The sequence below is a fragment of the Perissodus microlepis genome, chromosome 13 (genome assembly GCF_051167445.1).
Source record: "Perissodus microlepis isolate ML-2025 ecotype Zambia chromosome 13, ASM5116744v1, whole genome shotgun sequence".
NCBI lineage: Eukaryota > Metazoa > Chordata > Actinopteri > Cichliformes > Cichlidae > Perissodus > Perissodus microlepis.
In genome coordinates, this window is record NC_140473.1 from 18,351,981 (window position 1) to 18,373,797 (window position 21,817).

At 39.6% G+C, this 21,817-nt stretch overlaps 1 protein-coding gene across 2 annotated transcripts in view; it reads right to left on the reverse strand.

Annotated features, from left to right (window-relative positions):
* Positions 1-21,817, reverse strand: part of LOC146375022 (cGMP-dependent protein kinase 1) — a 103,300-nt gene that overhangs the window by 35,352 nt on the left and 46,131 nt on the right. For both annotated transcript variants that reach the window (XM_084947713.1, XM_084947712.1), the window contains exon 4: positions 1,279-1,384. In XM_084947713.1, coding sequence (XP_084803839.1) covers positions 1,279-1,384 — 106 coding nt within the window. The remainder of the gene's footprint in view (positions 1-1,278; positions 1,385-21,817) is intronic.

Consider the following 21,817-nt stretch of genomic DNA (forward strand, 5'->3'; position numbering starts at 1 on the left):
GCAGTCGTTACAGTCAAGCTGCAAAATGTTTTTGGTTTAACTGAAACTATCAAAGAGACTTCCTGTTCAAAAATTACATTTTAAACTAAAATTTAAAAAAAGTTTTTCAAATTTTGAGTAAAATGCAATAGAAATATAGAAAATCAAACATTTATTTCTTCAAATAATTATTCACTGAGAAAAATATGCTTTAAATAACCTGAATCTATACCAGCATTGTGTCTATGTTGCAAAATTTAATTAAATTTGTTAAAGACAACATTTTCTACCTTTTTTTGGAGTGTGTCTTTTTTAAAATGTTGTTTGTTTTTATCCAAAACGTTGAGCCTTAGCTAAAAATGATATTTAAAGTAACTATACTTGCATTACTGTACACTGTGAAGTTGCACAGTCATAGTTGAGTAAATTCTACAACAGCAGAATTGATTGTTTTGGAACATACTGACATACAACTTGCTTTGCACTTGTTAGAAATACCTTGTAAAAAGCTTCCTTCCTGTGCACTGTGCCCAATACTTAAAAATAGCTCGTACTGCATCTCTCTCAGGACTGACAGAACCTGATCATGATCACAGTGATTCACAAGGTTTCCTCGGGAGAAAAGTCTTTTAGAGAGAACATGTGCCTTCATGATTTGGAAGATTTATACAAAATTGTGGCAGAGTGAATGGATGAGAGGACACAGATCAAATACCGACTCTGCCAAAAAAGTCATGATAAAAAAACAAAAAATAGTGTGGGGTGCACGCAGCAGAGTGAAGGTATGATATAATTTTAATAACTGGGTTGATGAAGCTCAAAGTGGATGACAGTAAAAAAGAAGCCGAATGCAGAGAGAAACTGAGAGATATTTATAAGGCTCTCTCAAAATCTCATGCATTTTGATCATTGGCTGTCTTTTGATGCCTCTTCCTTTTATCCTATACCTCATGCAGGACCCCGAAAAAGCATGCGCAGGTCTTTTAAGTGTTAATAGGTTTGGCAATAGAGAAGTGATTATTGGTCAGGGCCCTCTGATACAGATAAGGTGCTGAAAACGATGATGGTGATACAGTTACAAGATATTTTTCTAGTATGTTGAATGACATTTCCTATGCTGCACTAGAAATAATTGCTGAGTTATATAATTATTGGCAAAATGGAGGAGTAAGGGGTCATCTGTGAAACAGCTCACACACATTTTCCTGAATTCATTTTGGTAATTCATTCATTGCTTTTCAGATCAAAGACCTGTTCCACTCTTCTGCCACTGCTGGAAAATTTGCCCTGCTTCCTTACCTTTTCAGAAACTCCATATACTCTGTGTGCTTGATTAAACCCGTCCTCATCATGATCGTCTGAAAACATTGTCGGTCAATGGCCCACAATTTCACATTTGTTAGAGCTGGAAAGAAGAACACACATGATTAAAATGAACATTAGCAATGTCGTGGCAGACAGTTTTCATCCTCCAGCAATTAGAATAATAAAACAGCACACATAATGCAAGGCCTGCAACAGATTCATGCTCTGTGCGTGCAACATGATTATCACAAATGTTGTATTCACTTGAAATGAGGAAGGAAATGTAGGTGTGTTGAGGTATGTGTTGGTGAATTTTAACTAGCTATAGCAATTTATCGGTTGTTAAGCTTAGTTACCTTAGTGGAAATAATCTTCATCCAAATGTTTTATCTAGCCTCTAATCTAGAAACAGCAAATAGCAGCTATTCTGGACAATTACTCTTTACTCAGCAATTTGGAGTTAATTGGTATTTTTGGAATACCTCACATGCATGGCTTGCTTGAAGTCATGCTGCAGGATTTTAATTGGTTTAAGGTCAGGAATGTGAATGCCCTCTTTTTTTTTTTTACTTTAAGAGTTACTTATTGCTCTTTGTGTTAAGGGCAATTATCAAACTGTAAAACAAAAGTTACAACTTTGAAATTACAAGCAGCTATGCCAATATCCTTCCTACCGAAACAGTTTAGACTCAATTAATTGTTTCCGAAATGATTGCAATATGTGCAAGCCCTGAGGCTTCAATGCATGGAGTGAAGGTGACGTGTTGGCATGCAGTTTAGAAATATGCCTCATTTGACCACAGAGCTATGTTCCACAGAGAATCCAGCTCTTCTGAGACTAGGATAAGGTGAGCTAAAATGATTTGTCTTTGAATGGCAGTGGTTTCAGCTGTTTTATCTTTCCATGGGCACTTTGATGTGTGTAAGAGATGGCACAAATGCAGTACAATGCAATGCTTTTTGACATTTTTTTGAATAATACATGCAACCTGACAGAACTTTTGCAGAATATCTAGACCTTCAAAAAGCAAAAGTAGCGTCAAATTTAATTTTTCTCCACTTTTTCCATGTTTATTCCTGGCCGTTGATCGATTGAGGCCTGGGTCTTTCACCATTCCTGTCATTGACATTTTCAGTGCTTTGAGCTTCAACGCTTCTTTCTCTGAAGTCCTTTGTAGACACTTTTGATCTGAATATGTTTTACTTCAACAGATCCCTGTCATGAAGAGGAGTCTCTGTTGAAAACTAGGCCATGAGGGATTTCATCAGAGCAATGGACCTCTAACCCAATGAATGTCATTATATTTTACCATTCAGACTCGTTTCACAGAAGAAATGAATTGTTGGGCCAGAAAATTAATAACAAAAACTAAAAAAAAAAAAAAAAAAACAGATTTCATCTAGCTTGGCCACATTGTGCAGTGACTCTCAGGATTCAATACTTCATTTTGTAAATAGCAGTTCCTGATAATTATTTCACAACTGGTTTCTCATGATTGCAAGTATCATTATCTTCTGCAAGAAAAGACTTCACTGCTTCAATTGTGCAGCCGTACAATTGATTATGAGCACTACAGAGAAAGAAATCCACAATCTGGCCCATCCAGAAATAGTGTAAATCTCCAGGGAGCCCTCCGGCCACAGGGACATGTGGTAACATTAGAAAAGAATACATCAGATAACAGTCGGCTTTGTATTTTATCAGTGTGTATGTGTGTGCCTGAAAATGCAGTGTGACCCTTCTGTGCAGAGATTTAAAGATATAAGATCAAGTTTTGTTAATAATGGTGTTGTGTTTATTGATTAGAGACAAAATACTTTTCACTTACTGGCACTAACAGAGAAGTCAGCGTGCAGGCTTAGCTGCAGAACAGCGCGTCTGCAGCTAATAAGGAATCAACGTGTCACTGCAGGAGTAGTTTAACACGTACATTGTATGTGTGACATTTAATAAATGTGATATGCATTCACTCACACACACAGTCACACACAGACACACACACAGGAAACTAATGTTTTGTGTCAACAAAACAGTGTGCTTTTTTTAGGGGAATATTTTATAGATTTTAGTGTTTTTATGTGAGGAAAATTGCTAGGGTACACATCACAAGTTAGGCAAGAACTGCTGAGAATGGCTGAGATTATTAGGATGATGAAAAAAAGTGACTTCAGTACAAATGCACTTGCAGCAATACAACATCAATCTTTGCACTGCTGTTGAACTATAAGTGATAAAAACATGTAAGTTACTGAACTTACTGACCCACATTCAGATTTTTATACCCACATTCGAGCCAGCATACTGGACTTCTCTAACAAGTTAGAAATTAATAAAGCATAACCTTTAACCACTAAAATAAATTTTTCTGTTCAAGAATGCAAGTAAATCACTGTAAATTTACATATTAATTAATAATGTATTAACTGTTTTTCCGCTTTTTTTAATGAATAACAACAATGATGATGTTTTTGCATCAAAAATATAATTTCAATTAAAGAGCTCACTGGTGGATTAACCATTAGGGAAAGATGAAAAATAATTTGGGTAATAATCAATAATGTTACTTTAGTTAGGGCATCTCTTTGTGTGTGTGTGTGTGTGTGTGTGTGTGTGTGTGTGTGTGTGTGTGTGTGTGTGTGTGTGTGTGTACCATGTTTACATATCTTTGTGGGGACCAGAAATTGGAATGTTACTATACTTGTGGGGACCAACAGCGTTATGGGGACAAAATCAGAATCAGAATCAGAATCAGAAAGGGTTTTATTGCCAAATGTTGAGCAGGTTTACAACATTAGGAAATTGCTGCGGTGCTTAGTGCAAACATACTGTCATAAATAACGCTTAAATAGACATGAGAAAAAAAAAAAAATAAAATAAAAAATAAGAATAAGAATTAAAAGTGCTAAGTAGATAGATATATACATGAGTGCAGGTGGTGATCAGTGCCAAACATGGAATGATGCAGTGAACACAGCGTAGGGTCATGTGTTAGTGGTGGGAACAGTCATACGGTTATTGTTCATGTGTCCAACAGCAGAGGGGAAGAAACTGTTCTTATGGCGAGAGGTTCTGGTGCGAATGGACCGGAGCCTCCTGCCTGAGGGGAGCAGGTCAAACAGACTGTGTCCAGGATGAGAAGGGTCAGCTGAGATCCGAGCTGCACGCCCCAGTGTCCTGGAGGTGTACAGGTCCTGCAGAGATGGGAGTCTGCAGCCAATCACCTTCTCAGCAGAGCGCACAACACGCTGCAGTCTCTGTTTGTCCCTGATAGTGGCTCCAGCGTACCACACGGTGATGGAGGAGGTGAGGATGGACTCGATGATTGCAGTGTAGAATTGCAACATCGTCCGTGTTGGCAGGTTGAATTTCTTCAGCTGCCTCAGGAAGTACATCCTCTGCTGGGCTTTCTTAATGACGGAGGTGATGGTGGGCTCCCACTTCAGGTCCTGGGTGATGGTGGTACCCAGGAAGCGGAATGAGTCCACAGAGGTGATGGGGGTGTCAGTCAGGATGATGGGGGGGAGTGGGGCTGTGTGCTTCCTGAAGTCCACAATAATCTCCACTGTCTTCTGGGCATTCAGCACCAGGTTGTTGTGGCTGCACCAGGACACCAGACGTTCAACCTCCCTCCTGTAGGCAGACTCATCCCCGTCCGAGATGAGTCCAATAACGGTGGTGTCATCTGCAAACTTGATTAGCTTGACAGACTGGTGGGTGGAGGTGCAGCAGTTGGTGTACAGGGAGAAGAGCAGAGGAGAAAGAACACAGCCCTGAGGGGAGCCGGTGCTGATGGTCCGGGAGTCCGAGACATTCTTTCCCAGCCTCACATGCTGCTTCCTGTCCGTCAGGAAGTCAGTGATCCACCGGCAGATGGGATCAGGCACATTCATCTGGGAAAGCTTGCCTTGGAGATGGTCTGGAAGGATGGTGTTGAAGGCAGAGCTGAAGTCCACAAACAGGATCCTGGCGTAGGTTCCTGGGGAGTCCAGATGCTGCAGGATGAAGTGTAGGGCCATGTTGATGGCGTCATCTACAGACCTGTTGGCTCTGTATGCAAACTGCAGGGGGTCCAGGAGGGGGGCCGTGAGGGTCTTGAGATAGGAGAGAACCAGGCGCTCAAATGACTTCATGACCACAGATGTCAGAGCCACAGGTCTGTAGTCATTTAGTCCAGTGATCCTTGGTTTCTTGGGGACAGGGATTATGGTAGAGGACTTGAAGCAGGCAGGCACATGACATGCCTGCAGTGAGGAGTTGAAAATGCCAGAAAACACTGGGGCCAGCTCGTTTGCACAGTGTCTGAGGGTGGCAGGAGACACACCGTCTGGGCCGGGAGCTTTCCGAGCATTCAGATTCTTAAACTGCTTCCTCACACCTGCTTCATGAATATGAAGAGTAGTGGTGGGAGGAGGTGGTGTGAAATCCCCCTTTGTGTGGGGTGAGGAGGGGGGTGTTGTAGGTGAAGTGTTTGATGGTGGTGATGGCTCTATGGAGGGGGGAGAGGTGGGGGAATGAGTGACTCTATTGTTGGGGCCGTTGGAGGTGTGAAGGCTGCCTGATGGCTCGTCAAAACGGCAGTAAAAGTCGTTAAGGGTGTTGGCCAAGAGCAAGTCATCAGTGGAGTGGGGGGTTTTAGGCTTGTAGTTGGTGATATTCCTAAAACCTTTCCACACAGAGGCCGAGTCATTCTCTGAGATCTGCCTCTCCCCATGAGTTTGAAGGCATTTGTGGGACTCACAATGGGGTTTTAGTGTCAGGCTTACAATTAGGTTATGGTTAGGTTTAGGCCAAGGGTTAGCATCAGGCATTCATTTTTGAGGGGAAGCGGCTAGGGAAAGCATTATGTCGATTAGATGTCCCTACTAAGAAATTAAAACATGACTGTCTGTGTGTGTGTGTGTGTGTGTGTGTGTGTGTGTGTGTGTGTGTGTGTGTGTGTGTGTGTGTGTGTGTGCAAGAGAGAGAGAGTTGCCTGCTCCTCACACCTTAATTTCTCTCATTAACATTAGACACCAATTGAGAGGTCACTGGTTTGATCCCTGGCCCATCCAGTCTGCATATCAAAATGTCCTTCGGCAAGATGCTGAACCCCAGGTTGTCCCTGATCCATCCATCAGATCATAGTGTGAATGTTACACAAAGCTCTCAAAGGCATAGAATAAAAAGCCTGTCTTCATTTGTGTGCCAACGGGCGACTAAGTCGTGTAATGGAAAGTGATTTGACTGCTCTGCTAGAGAGGCAAGTCAATATGTAAGTATCAGTCCATTTATTATTTACCATATATACACAAATGTATAAACTCTCACATTCACCACCAATCTGCAAACCAGGAGTTTAGCAGCCATTTAAAATCGGGCCAAACCACAGGAGAGGTGCCCTCATTACAGAGCCTGACACTGTTTTACTTCGAGACTTAGAACCTGTTTCTACAAGTAGAACCATCCTAAACACACAGCGTGAAATAAAAATATATATAGAAACACATGTCTATAATTATGTAACCATACTGCGCAAGAACAGATTAAACCTAAGATGTATATACTCAAAGAAACACACAGGTATGTCTATTTATTAATACACATACACAAATGCAGTACTGTTCACATAGATGCAAACACACTCACATAAACACGTACACTTCGATAAATTTTTGGCATCGTGGATTTAATCCTTGATGGCAAAATATAAACAGAATTTTTTCACAGCACTGCGATTCTTCTTGTAAGAAGAAAGGTGTCACTATATAACATTTTAACCATATTTGGAAGAAACTGTGTCTTATCCAGATGGTAATGTGCTCATGAGGTGGGGACAAATGCCTCCAAAGCAGACCGCAAACGGGTCAAATCTGGCATATGGAAATAGGTCAAAAGAGAAATTATTAGAATAGCCTTCTAATCTGACCCATAAGCAGCAGCAAGAGTGGGAAGTCTGAAATCATTGCCCACTGTGCAATAGAGTGGTTTTGCAGTAAGTGGGAGTATAGGGCACTGGGAAATAAGATATGTAAGAGGCCCGCAGCAGACTGCAGTAGGTAAACTTATTATTTGAAGGCTTGGCTAAATTGCGGTGAGACTGAGGGAGCTAGTTATCCTGTACTCAGGGTGAAGATGAATGTCTTAATGCTCATGGATTGTCGACCATTAGCTTCACCGCTTTCTGGATGCACAAAGCTCCCCAGGCTGTACTGGAGACATGCAAGGATGATATCTGGGAATTGTTTAGAGGAGTTTAGCCGCAGCTCACCATGGCTTCAGCAGTGTTTATTCAAGAGGTGGACAGCTGAATTCAATTCAGTTCTCTGACCTGACAAAAATGACTGCCTATAGGTAAATTTAGACTGTACATCATAAAAGCCTGTTGCTACAGTCAATGCATTGCTGTTATGTCATCTGGCTCACTTATTGTGATCATAGTCTTGGATTATATCAACATCTGTGAAATCCCCGTCTGTTCTCTTCTAGTTTGCAGTGGATGTAGTTCTGAGAAGTTTAAAATATGGTGTATAAGCATCCAAAAAAAGCACTGAAAACATTGTCTTCAATACACCACAAAGGCAGTGTTTGTGGACTATTTCATGTGTGTCAATTGACACCCAGAGCACACATGCTGTCATGCAGACAGTGAAGGCACAGTTTCCAGGATATGCGGATGTGGGGATCAAGTGTGGTAAAATTGCTGCTTTTGTGAAAAACTGAGTCCTGTCAACACTGTGGAAGTGGCCTCTCAACATGCACAAACCTGCAATCTGCCAGTGTGTGGGTTTACACAGGGGGGGAAAAGACATATTTGCTGGTGCAGATCACATATATGTAATATACAGCTGATTTGTGTTGCACTGTATCTAAAATTATACAGTAGCTGGCTTTTGTATGTATTGTTAATTTTTTGAATTAAAAGATTTTAGATTCTATATTTTTTATTATTAAACTAAACTGCTAACCTCAGAATAACATACTGTTGAATATTGCTGAACACATATCTCCCTTTGCCCTCCAAAGCTCTTCTAAGCTGAATGCAATCCGACCTCAGAATAAAGGATGACCATTTACGCCCCTCCTGGCCCACAGCTGAGGACGTTATCATCCGGTCATGCTCCTCCTTTCCTTCCTGTTCTTTGATGGAGTGATTGTAATCCCACACCCTTCAATTATTTGTGATAACAGATGAACAGTTTTGATTGTGAAGATTTGCAAAACTGGCTAACTACCTCCTCTGGCATGCATAATCCCAAAAAGGTGGATCTGTGCTTGAAATGGAAAACTCTGAGAAACAACACATGTATGGATACCGCCAGTAAGATAGAAGAGAAAGCACATAAGCAGCGGAGAGACTCATTCACTTGGCTTAGCCATAATTCAATGTAACTGAATTTCAGCTTGGGGCATTATGCAAATGCTCCATGTGTGTTTGTTTGGGTAATCTTTTTTTTTTTTTGCCTCATTAAATTATACATAAACATATGATGAGAAATCTGGTCATGAATCTGACCAATCCAAGCCAGACAGTCTAGGGTTTGGGAAAATCAGAACTCTCCATTTCTGTGAATGTAGTCTTGAATTGTTTTAGTATAAAGTATAAAGCATTAGCTATTGGCACTGCAGAAAATCCACATTCCTGTCCAAAAGCACCTCAGGACTATAAGAAAGTGGTACTTAAAGATTAGACCAGAGTTTCAAGCAGTGAAGTGTGACAGGAAATATATCTGCAGAAAGCACTGCTCAATGTAAAGGGCCATGTAAACAGCACTGGACAGAAAAAGAGCTAAAATTAGCTTTCTTTCTTTCTTTCTTTCTTTCTTTCTTTCTTTCTTTCTTTCTATTTCTTTCTTTTTTTGTGTTAAATCTGCATTCATAATCTACACTTTCTAGCCATATTAAGATCAGGACAGATGATGATGATGTGTATTTTGACACAACGCTCATGTATACACAGACACAGATTTGTTTGCTTGTCCTTCTCGCAGTTTCACAACGCTACCATACCTGTAATCAAATTATTGTCACACTGCGAAGAAACTGTGTTGGAAAACCTGGGAGATAATAATCATAATATGGTTTTGCTTCCATGTGGGATATTAGGACGTGCTCGCCTGCGATGTGTCATTTTAGCACTTGTAGATAATCAACCTGGGGTTATACCGCTCTGAGAGAATAAGCGGTGTCTCTAAACTAATTAGCGAGAGCACCCACCATAAGAATTTCAACGCAGGAATGCTGTGGTAATATTTGGGTTTGAGGGCAATTGAATTGGTTTTCGCCATGACTCTAAAAATGCTTCTGTCATTGACATTTTCTCCTTAACTCCCTGTCTTTGCGTACCCAAAGATGAGATTATTAACGATTTTCTTTTCACTGACTCACACGCAGTCACAGGCACAGTTAAAATCCCAACATGACGTAAGGTCTACTGCTTATGTCTTCCAACAAGTCTTACGAGAGTAATGCCATTAAGGCTTCAGGGTGGAAGAGTGTAATCTCTTTCCCCCCCAAGTCATTAATAACATCAGCCGAGTCTGATTACATCTAGATGAGCTCTTTAGAGCGTGAGAAAACAGGACAGGTCATTTATGCCAGACAATGTCACTGAGCCTAGGGAATAAGAAAATATTAGAGGAATTCTACTCATAATTATGGTTAAAATCCTAGTTATCGCTACAGTGGCTTAAAGGAACACAGCAGTGCAGGAGAAGCAGGAGTACTGTGTGTCTGTACTGCAGGTTGACACTGTGTTTTCAATGAATCTCAACACAGAAAACTGACTGGCTTGGCGACCTCCAGCTGCCAATTCTGCCAATAGTCGCGTCATGTGGGAGTCCATAGACTTGGAGCAGCAGCTGCTTGAGAAATATTGAGCTCATTCCACCTGCCATCCACCCACAATGTTCACTCACCCCATGCTGTATAGAAACCAGAGGAGAGCAAATCTTTTTTTTTTTGTTTTGTTTTGTTCTTTTTAAAAGAATGATACATTTATTTTCTGCTATCTCTGTCTTTTATTAAGATAAAAAGTATGTCTGGCACCTAAACATGTGAGAGTCATGATATTGAAGAGGAGTATTCTTAAAAGCGTGACTTTATCTTTCTCTGTTTTACAGAGAAAACATTTACCACTTCATCTTCATAACAAACCTCACCTCCAAGCTTTAATCCTCAGGCACAACTGATCACGTTTGTTTATCATTTAAATTAAAATGACTGGCGTTTCTTCACTTTAAGTATTCTGTTATATCATTTTAAAGTTGTCTCTCTTTTTGCAGGTTTCTTGGTATTTGTGCCTGAAGCGAAGCAGTAAACTTTCTGGTACATACATTAAAAACTTTGACAACCTAAACTGGAAGCCTGTGATCTCATCACATCATCATACTCTTTGAAAGCTTCTAGATGGGCTGTGCTGTATATGTGGACAGTCAGTCGTGATGGATGATACTGTCATTCCTTACTATTTTCAAACCATGTTTAGATTAATCAGAGGAAAAGAGTCTATATCTGTTCCAAGAGCTCTGTGAGCTCTTGGCATTTTGTTCTGCCCATCTAGCAGCTATAATGTTTCACTGATTTTGAGGGTATTTGGTAATAGAGCATAGTATTGGCCAATATAAACCTTAACCACGTGATAGCTCTAGATAAAAAGTTGAGAGAAAAGGTTACTACTTGCTCGTCAGAAACAAAGGCAGAACAACTTCCAAAGCTGTCAAGATAGTATTCCCATTAATGCATAAATGTTTGTAATAAGGAAAAGGTCAGGGATCACTGAAGGCTTTGGAATATATCTGCTAGTAGCTATACCTGAATTTGTGTCTTTCCTTATGGTTGACTCTTGAATTTTCTAAATATTTAACAAGTTAATGAAGAAACTTTCTCTCTGACTACAGAACCACAGTCCAAAGACTAAATTGGTGAAAGTGAATGTGAATGGTTGTATGTCTCTCTGTATAAGCCTTGCAATGGACTGGTAATGGATTGACGGATGGAAGTCAGATCATCACAAGAGTCTTCAAAGTGAATCTGTCAGTGAGTTCGTACCTATGAATTTATACTGAATTTTCTATTGCAATCCACATAACAACCATCAAGGTTCTTATGTGGATAAGGTACTTAACTTTCAAGTCAAAAGATCAGCAATTATTTTTGCAAATAATTAAAACAATTCAATCTAGACCAAACTAGGAAAGACTCAAGAATCCAAACAACCAAGAAGCAGATCGACGGAAAACCCAACAGAGAGATGCTGGAACTACTTAAAGAGCTACCTGCATATACTACACAAAGTGAGAGGATTTTAGAGTAGCTTACTATGGGATGAAAGTGATGATATGAGTCATATGCTTAAGCTGTGCTGACAAACATCACTGGTGGCAGGTGTGGCATGGTGGAGGCCGAACAAACATGCAGTAACCTTAAGCCTCCAGTGAGGAGGAAGGAGTGCCTTCAGAAAATGCAAAAATGAAGTATCTCACATAAGAGGTGAAAAACCCCATCAAATTTAAGATCTGTCTGCTGTCTCATACACATTCTTTAAAATAACTTCATCGCCTCTTTTCTACACAGATTTCTCATGATGACACAACTGCTGTTACATAAGTTGCAGATGTCACTGCATACATATTTATTTTCATTCCCTCACTCTGAACTCCGATAAAAGGAAACAACCTTTTTTTGTGTAAATTGCTTTGTCGTTGGTTCGCGAGATAAATTTTAATTGTTTGTTGCCTTTGTCATTACAGACAATCAACCATAAATTATTCGACGCAGAGGAAATCACTTTGAATAACCTGATAAATTTCAGTCAGCCCCGCTGCAGAAAATCAAATGGAGGAAATGAAGTGTGTTTGCTATTCATCAGCAAGTTATTTTTAGGCAGTTGTCCAGGTTGTATCAGACACTTTTCTCTATATAACTAGTTCTCTGAACTGCACAATGGAATATCATTTTTTTTTTCCAGGCAGCAAAATATCCTGAGAGAAAGACATAACAATAACTATTTTAGTCATTTTACAACACAGTATAATTTCCCACTGAATGAATTACAATTTTAGAATGTACACAAAAATTATTACAAACACAAGTTTTTCTTTCTTCAGCTCTGACAACAACAAGGAATTCATAAGGCTTTCTGTCAGTCGAGCCTGATGTTTTGCATCCCACTGAGGCAGGAACATCGACTCTCTGCACCCAAAAATATCAACCGAAAAAATACCAAGTGATAATCCCCCCACCCCTCCTTCTTTGACTGAATGTTGTGATGAGTACTTGTATGTGTTTGTGTGTGAGAGACTGCCTGAATGGCAGAAAGTGTGTGCGCAGTCTGCCTTGTGTATATGTGAAACCATTCGTCCTCCTTTTTTTTCTGGATGAAACTGCAATTATTTTGACAAGCAGAGTCTTTACTCTGCAGGAGTCCTGCTCATGTCCTGTAAAATCTCTGAAGAAGTTGTTCATTATAGGGGGAAAAGTATAATCATACAAACATTAGCCAAACTAATGAGCTGCCTTAAGATTATAAATGTCTTTCTCTGTTTGGGCAGCCTATCTGAAAAAAACAAAAACAATTATCGTCTTTTTAACTGTTATAACATCTAAACATTTAAATGACAGCTTTACTCTCTAAAACTCTGTGTGTGTAATTATCTTGCCCTCAGGTCTTTGCACACTCCATTTGCGCTGCTATTTCAAACATACTGGTAAACTCATAAGATGTATTATCCCTCTGGTTAGGTTTATTGCGATGCTAGTAGCAGCCAGGGCAGCTTTAGTTCTTACACTGTTTTGTTGTATTTCTGATTAATCGCCCTCTTTAAATGCACTTGTTTACCTGCCATTGAAAAAAAAAAACAGTAAGCTCTGTTATAGAGAGATAGATATCTGTAGTGGTAAAGAATGGATGGATGGATGTATGGATGGATTATTAGCAGCACTTTTCACATGAAATATATTTGGGCCAAATGAGCCAAATTTCCAACTAAATGTTAATCATTACATAACATACATAATCATTTGCCTAATTAGAAAAGATATAAAATTCCTTAGAATATAAATTGATTGAAGCTTGCTGGAGAAGACATGTTGGCTATGCCTGTTTACATGGAATAAAATCTAATGAGCAAATTAAGCTAATGCTTGGAGAAATGTATAGTCTTCATGTCCTTTATTATTATTACTATTATTATTTATTTGGCTCTATGATTGACAAGTACATTTGCTACAAACCTCCGCTCACCCTTCTTCCATTTGTCATTATAACCTATGAATTGTTTTTAAAAATGTAAACGGTACATACTTTTCAGTTTAATATTTAATTCTCTTCTTCTACGTCTTCTACAAATTTTTGAATATCTTCCAACCAGAGACTAATTTTCATGCATAGATAAAGAACTTCAACTTTGGTTCAATAATTCAAAAATGCCTAATAATGTTTTTACTGTCCATCCATTTTTTTTTCCTGCTATCATGGGGTATCATGGGGTGGAAACAGCCCATGTAAGCCCAGATGGCGATAGGTGGGGAACATCCCAGACAAGCTGGCAGTCCATCACAGGGTTAACACAGAGAGAAACACACCTACACCCAATTAAGAATCATCAGTTAGTCTTTGGACTGTGGGAGGATAATGCATCACCCAGGGGAAACCCATATAGCTTAACTCCACAGGTTGGCAGCACACGGGGGCAACAGATGCGTCCTCTCTTTTTGATGGTTGTGTTTAATCTGGGAAGATACATATATTCAAATTTAGGTCATTCACTTTGTCATTTCCAAAATGTTGTTCCCTCTCTGCATAAATCACCTTTAAAAGCAGAATTTTTGCTCCACACTGGTCGGCTTTTATTTTTAGACCGCATTTATTATTATTTTTTACCTGCAGCGTTTCTTTGAAAATTTATTTTCCATAGACAACATGCTCATAGAACTACTTAGTCCATAACATAAGCAAGGGCATGAGTCATATGCTTTGGTTTGCTCTGAGAACGATTAGCTTTTAGGTTTCCCTAAGTTTTGTGCAGAGAAATAAAAGCAGCAGCTTATAAATCTGATCTGTGCTGTGATTTTCTGTGCTGATAATCCATCTGAAGAAACTTTTCAAAATGCCATTTTTAGAACTTACACTGTCATACAACTTCAGCAGCAAATAACTACTTTGGTAAATCAAATTAATCCTTTAAATTCCCTGGAAGCAACACTGACGCTGCCTGCCTATACTGTCACAGGCGACTATTAGGATAAAAATGTTCAAGAAAAGCAGGTGTCTGAAGTCACACCTGCAGAGCTGTTTTCTTTCTGACTAAATGCTGCTGTCTGAGGTTTCCTCTCTGGGCGTTTTAACCTTTTAAGCCATCTAGAACCCAAGAAGAGCATCTAGCTCCAGGCTCACACCTGCGCTCCAACAGAGAGTCAGGAAAACAACACCAGCAGGGGCCCATAATCAAAACACACATAAAAGCAACCACAAACTCCGGGCGTTCATTAACACACTGTACGTCAAAATTCAGAGGGCTTCATTCAACTGAAAGAAGTCACGCTGTCAAGTTTTGGATACAGACGTCAGGGTAAAACTGCACACAGCGCCCATCGCAGCAACTGTGATTTCAAACAGGTAGGTGGGGACTTCCCAGCCGGCCTCACCATTTCACCATCACATTTCATGCTGCACTCTGGCAACAGTGTTACCATGGCAGCCATGGAAACAGAGAAGATTTTTCCCCACACAGTCCCACAGGAATTTTATCTGCCAAAGCCATTCTTTCCATCTTCTTCTCAGTGTCCCCGTTTCTTCCTTTTCTTTCATTTATCCAATGAAATGCTTTATCCCAGCACAGTGTGGCCTGCATACATTGCCATGAGATGATAGTGCCTTAACTTTTACAGAAAAAAAAATTTGCTTGACGTTATTATGAACATGTCAGTCTTCCCCTCCTTCATTTCATTATTAATTGCCAGTCACAATTATTTGTGTTACGTTTTTCTGCCTGTCTAATTGCTTTCCACCTGCCTGCATAAATTATACCGGTCATTTACCATTTCTTTTTACATTTCACATTTTTATTTTGATTTATATGCCTTTGTCAATGGATGCACCTTTAATTAGTACTCTGAAGCCCAGAAGACAGGAAAAACAGCAGCACAATAGATGGCACTTCTGCGTTCCTTGTTAAGAACGTGCTCACTTGCTTTCCTGATTCAAAGGACCCTTGTTATCCATCCTTCTCTTTCCAGCCATGCCTAATGATGGTGCTCAGGCTCAACACCCTCCCTGTTTGTTGTTCCTCTTAAGAGGTGTAGCAATTCTTCATATTATAGATTGAATGCATATAAACATGCTTCTATTGCTCTCTGAGGTCACCTCTGTATTCAGCGCAGCGAGTAGCATCTTCAGCAAATGTGTGTCTCTCCTCACTTTCCAATTTCAAATACTAAAGTGTGAAATAACTTGGCAGTGGACCAGGTCCATATTTTACCCCATATTTCGGTGCACTATAGGATACATAACCTCAAAGCGACACTCTGCCTCAGAAGACAATGTGGAGCAACATATTTTAACAAACTTTAAATCACAATCTATTTAAAAAAAAACCAAGAGCCTCTTCAAAACAAGATAACAGGTCGTATTTAACTAATTCAACAGTATCCTCATGTTCTGTCAAATACATTATATTGCCAAAAGTATTCAGTCGTCTTTTGAACTTGAGTGACACTGCGTTCTTAAGTCATAGGGTTTAATAAGATGTTGGCTGACCCTTTGTAGTTATAACAGCTTCAACTCTTCTGCAAAGGCTTTCCACAGGGTTTAGGAGTGTGTCTATGGGGTTTTTCAGTGTTCTTCTACAAGTGCATCTGTCAGGTCAAACACTGATGTTGGATGAGAAGGCCTGACTTGCAGTTTCAACTCATCCCAAAGTTGTTTTCTCAGGTTGAGGCCAGGACTGTGCAGGCCAGTCAATTTTTCCCACACCAAATTTGTTCATCCATGTCTTTATGGACATTGCTTTGTGCAGCGGTGCAGAGTATTGCTGGAACAGGAAGGGGCCATCCCCAAACTGTTCCCACAAAGTTAGGACCATGAAATTGTCCAAAATGTCTTGGTATGCTGAAGCACTAAGAGTTCCTTTCACTGCAACTAAGGGCCCGAGCCAAAGTCCTAAAGAACAAGCTTACACTATAACCCTACCTCCACCAAACTTTACACTTGTCACAGTGTCGACTTCTCCATCAGGTTGCCATCACGTCTGCTCCAGAGTCCAGTGGCGGCATGCTTTATACCACTGCATTCAACGCTCTGCATTGCACTTGATGATGTAAGGCTTGGATACAGCTGCTCAGCCATGAAAACCTATTCCATAAAGCTCTATATGAACTGTTCTTGAGCAAATCTAAAGGCCACATGAAGTTTGGAGGTCTGTAGCGATAGACTCTGCAGAAAGTCGGCAACCTCAGCATCGCCTAACCTTGCTGAGGTGTAGTGTATATATTGTGTGTGCTTATATTAAACATAACCAAAGCCCGAAATACTGAGGTCAGCTTATATATGCTCAATCCCTGTGAGCCAAAAGCTGAATTTTTATACTAAACACTTTAAACACTCTCTTCCAAATATTTTTTTTCTACTCTCAGATCTGTTTGATGCACATATGAACCAGCTGTGGCTATGAGCAATGCAACCCATCCCACATGCTGTTCAAACCTTCAATTTCAGAAAGTTGCCTCAAAGGGAAATGTGTCTTTAAAGGGGGAGAAGCTAAAACAGCTTGTTTCAGACAGTGGATAAATGGAGGGGTTGCACCAAGGCCCAGCATAAGAGAAAGGATTATTTCAAACTTTTATCATGAAAAGTTGTTGAAGCAGAGGCCACGGATAAAAGTGTGAAGCTGGAAGTGATTAAAGCTTCATGTTTAGTTTCCTAATACGTGCCACCGCATAAACATGCAGAGGATGCCTGTCCTCCTGCAAAACATCCACAAACCCCATTAACGTCTTCATCATTTCCTCCTGCCTGGCAGCTTCATCTTCAACTTCCTTTAACAAATATATCCACTATCCCTCCTTCAACATCCAAACCATCTCAATCTTGTGTCTTTTTAATTCTGGCTCCAAACTCCTCAACCTGAGTGGTCCCTCTGATGCCACACTCATGTGTAATTTTGTCCATGCCAATGAAAATCAAAGAAACTTCAGCTCTGCCTCCTGTCTTTTTGTTATTGCCAACCTCCCCAAACCACACATCATAGGCAGGTCTCACCACCATCTTCCTTTTCACTCACGCTGTGACCCTTCTGTCACAAATCGCCCCCGACACTCATCTCCACCCTGCCCGCACTCTCTTCTTCACCTCTCTTGCACACTGTTGCTTTGGATGTTTTGACCCAGGTATTTAAACTCATCCACGTTCACTTCCTCTGCTTCTTGCATCTTCTGAGCTTTATTGCAACTAATCTATTATCATATTTGGAAATTATATTTAAACCATAATGATATGTCAAATTTAAAATCATGGCTACATAAGACAAACATTTTAAGAGAAAAAAAACCAAACACTTAGCCCTCTCAGTTAACTGTGTTTCTTTATCTCACACAACAGAATCATAACCTCACTGGTTACTAGATACAAGCAACTACTAAAAATAGGCAGCCTCAAGATAGCAAAGACTATAACAGCTAGCTGTGTCTAAACATCCGCACAGATGAATGAGGTTATAGTTTGTCCCGCATCGAAACCTGTCTAGCTCACTATGGGGAACAGAGTAGCACTTACATCTGTCTTATAAACATTTGGGAAAGGGAACAAGAGAGAAGCTATGTGCTACTACTTCTAAAAACTAATGACTATGCTTGTAATATATCCCCAGAAAGACAAAGCTATTCACTTAGATGCCAAATATGGCTAATGCTGTTAACATTCGTAAGAATTATTGAGAAGCCAACGCTAACACTTGGTCCAACATAATCTCTATATTAGCATGCAAACATACTTGCCGAGTCGACTGATCACAGCTGTGTCAGTGTTTTAGAATTAAACAGGACTTATAGAAAAATTACCATATGTGAAAGCACTCTCACTCTTGCTCTCAAAATGCACACCAGTAACGATTTCTGTTGCACGGGTGCTTTTAAATCCTGCCTCCAGTTGATTTTAATCACAATGAAAACACACTGAATGAAGACGAAATGAAAACAAGTGATGCCACGCTTAATATTCCGTGCCATGTGGAAGGCTGTTTTGTGAGAAATGTTTAAATGCAGCAAAAGCATTGTTGGTATTTCTCTGTGGTGCACAAACGAACAAATGGTGTGGAAATACGAGACGAAAAACAATTACAGAAGAAGTCAAAATACTCACATACTGTAAGCTATCTCATTCTGCCAAAACAAGAATCACTCACTTTGGAGAGGGTGATTCCTGAGACTGTGCAGGCACAGTCTAATAAACACACACACTCACATGCAGACTGATTAGAAGGACAACTGTTTGCTCACCCGAGGCGGAAGGAAGGGCTGTTATACAGCTAAGCTATCACTCTTTCACAAGATTCTCAGAAGTCTCTAGAAAAATGCTCCCTAATATTTTATATGTAATTCCATTATCATGTGCTGTTTTTAGCACTACACATAAAACGGGTACCCATAAATTGCTAATTATTAATCCCCTGCTGCCTGTCTTGTTTCGTCTGTATTGTGTGCAGACAGTTTGACCTCTAACACAGCACCTGTCAAAATGCAGACTAGAATTTGAACACCACTGAGTACACTGTTATGCAACTCTGTGCTTTTTTATGTGTTTAAAGTGGCTTTCAGAAGGTCACAGAGATGAACCCCACAGAGTATAATTCATCCACTTGTTGCTGAAAGATAAAACAATCAAGGACATGTAAACAGGCTTAAACACCTAGCAGTAAGATAACTGAAGTTCTACATTCAGAAGTTATTGGTGAGAAAAAAAATATCAAAGACCCACAAACCCAACACACAGACATGTGAAAACAGCCTTTAATCTTGAAGGACAAATTCAGGTTTGGCTGTCATTCATGAGGAATGAAAATCTTTTATCATTTTATGACTTGTGCTTTTATTTTTTCATATCCACATTAGCCGGGAAGAGGAAAAAATCAGCTAATGAAGATTAAGTGAAAAGAAATGCCACTTTGAGATGAATATCTAAAGCCCGGCATATAATCTACACATATGCATGTAATACATTTATACATTAGAAAGGCAGAGTGCATCAGTGGTTCTTAATCCTTTTAATCTAATGCCACAGCTGCTTCAGATGAGCCTTTCAGTATAAGTCTTCATTATGTGTTCTTTTGAAATGATAATAAGCAGTCTTATTTTAAAGTGGCTGGATTTTCTTGTAATGGTGTTTGTAAAATATAGATGAGCAAAGGAATAACTTTGGAATACTTAAAGTATGAATAAATTAAACCAGAATAAAATACTCAGGTTTTAAGTTTAAAGGTACTCTGCCTGGTGGGCGGGAGGGACAATTATATTTCTATAGGGTTGATACCCCCCTGTGCCCCCCTTTTGGATCTGCCCCTGCGTGGGCACATTTTAACAGCACTTAATATAGTATTTAAATAACTATAGCCAACATCAGTACATTAAATGTCAGTCACGCCTACATAAGCACATAATAACTAAGCTAAACTGTCTTTGAAGAGGAAGAGACCTAAGTGCTTGCTCATAAGGGATTGTCTTATCGTTGGGTTTTTCGCTCTAATATTGCAGCTCTTTAACTTACAATATAAAGCTCCTTGCTGTTTAATTCAATTGAAACGACAGGATTGAGTCACCAAAAGACAGCAATTTTACCTACAGGGGTTTGTCAGACAGAAAGAAAAAGAAATAACAACACATCCGTTTCATGTGTCATCCCCGAAGGTAGTGATGTCTCAGCCTGGTCACCTCTATAAAAAATGTCAGGCTACAACTCTACCCGGAGTTACTGATGTCCATGCTCTGTTTCAAATTAGACCTTAAACTACAAGCACTTGAAGCGGTAGCAGTTGAGTATTTCAAAAGTGTATCCTCTTTCTTATGGATGTCTATTTTTAACTTTTTGCACGCCTATTTTAATATGTAGTTCACCATGTAGATGTATCGGGCCAAAGCTCTGACACTTTATCATGGCTGCTAGTTAGTGATGTGTGACACCACTGATTTCCTTTCCGATCCGATACCAAGTAAAATTCAGAGTGGTATTGACGATACTGATCCGATAGCGATACTCTGTACAAAAACTTAATGTTTCATTGTATTTGTATGTATTTGTATATAATTGTATTATGTAATTGTAATAATATAGCTTCATAATGATTACAGGACATCAGCCTACTTGTTCATATTGCTTAATAATGTAGAATTATCATGTAGAAATTAAAAAAAAAACGGTCATATGACTCACATGACTCCGTTCACGCTCAGCCATTGTCGTGAGTGCGCACGCCAGGGGCTGCGACACATTTATAGATTTATATTTCGCATATGACTGTGAAAGGCGTAAGAGGAAGTAGTTCCTTCCAATTTAGACGATCCGAATGATATAGTTTCTTTCCACGGTGTTCCTGTTAATGAAAAACTACAAATTTACCCCAAAGTACTAAAATATCTATATTTTAATATGAGAGTCAATTCTAGAACATAAATTACTGGTATCGGAAGAATCGATATTTCAATATCGATCCGCACACCACTACTGCTAGTTACTCTGCTATTGTGGATATATATACAGTCACATTACTCTGTTTATTTTTAAATTTTCTAAGCATTAGTTTAAACATTAAAGTACTGTCTTGTAACTGTGAAAGTATCCACTGGGGTACAGTTACCCGCTTGATGGCAAACATGAGGCCTATATATTTAGTCTTTAAATTTATTTAGTTCAGCCTCACCGGGAAAGTCTATGCCAAGGTGTTGGAAAAGAGAGTTCGTCCGTTAGTCGAACCTCGGATAAAGGAGGAACAATGCAGATTTTGTCCTGGTCATGAAATACTGGACCAGCTCTTTACCCTCTCAAGGATACTTGAGGGTGTATGGGAGTTTGCCCAACAGTCCACATGTGTTTTGTGGACTTGGAGAAGGCATTTGACCGTATCCCTCGGAGTGTCCTGTAGGAGGTGCTCCGGGAGTATGGGGTGTTTGGCCCATTGCTACGGGCCATTCGATCCTTATACAACAGTTGCAAGAGCTTGCCGAAAGTAGAGCAGGGCAATATGACCAAAAATATTTATCACAATATACATTTGAAAATTTGCGATAACGATATAACTGACGATATAATTGACACTAGACAAAATACTTTACAACTCCACAACTTTATTAGTGCAAAAAAAAACCATCAACGTATTTTCACTTAAACAAGCAGCTGTTTTTTATGTGCATTAAAGTTATATAAAGATTTAACAGTGCAAATGCAAATACCTCACTGACAGTTTAACCAAAACGCATTTCCAGTGGAAATTGGCCGACATATCCTCAGCATAACCATGTATAATATCCACAAAACTTAAAAAGAGGTTATACACACACACAATACCGTAA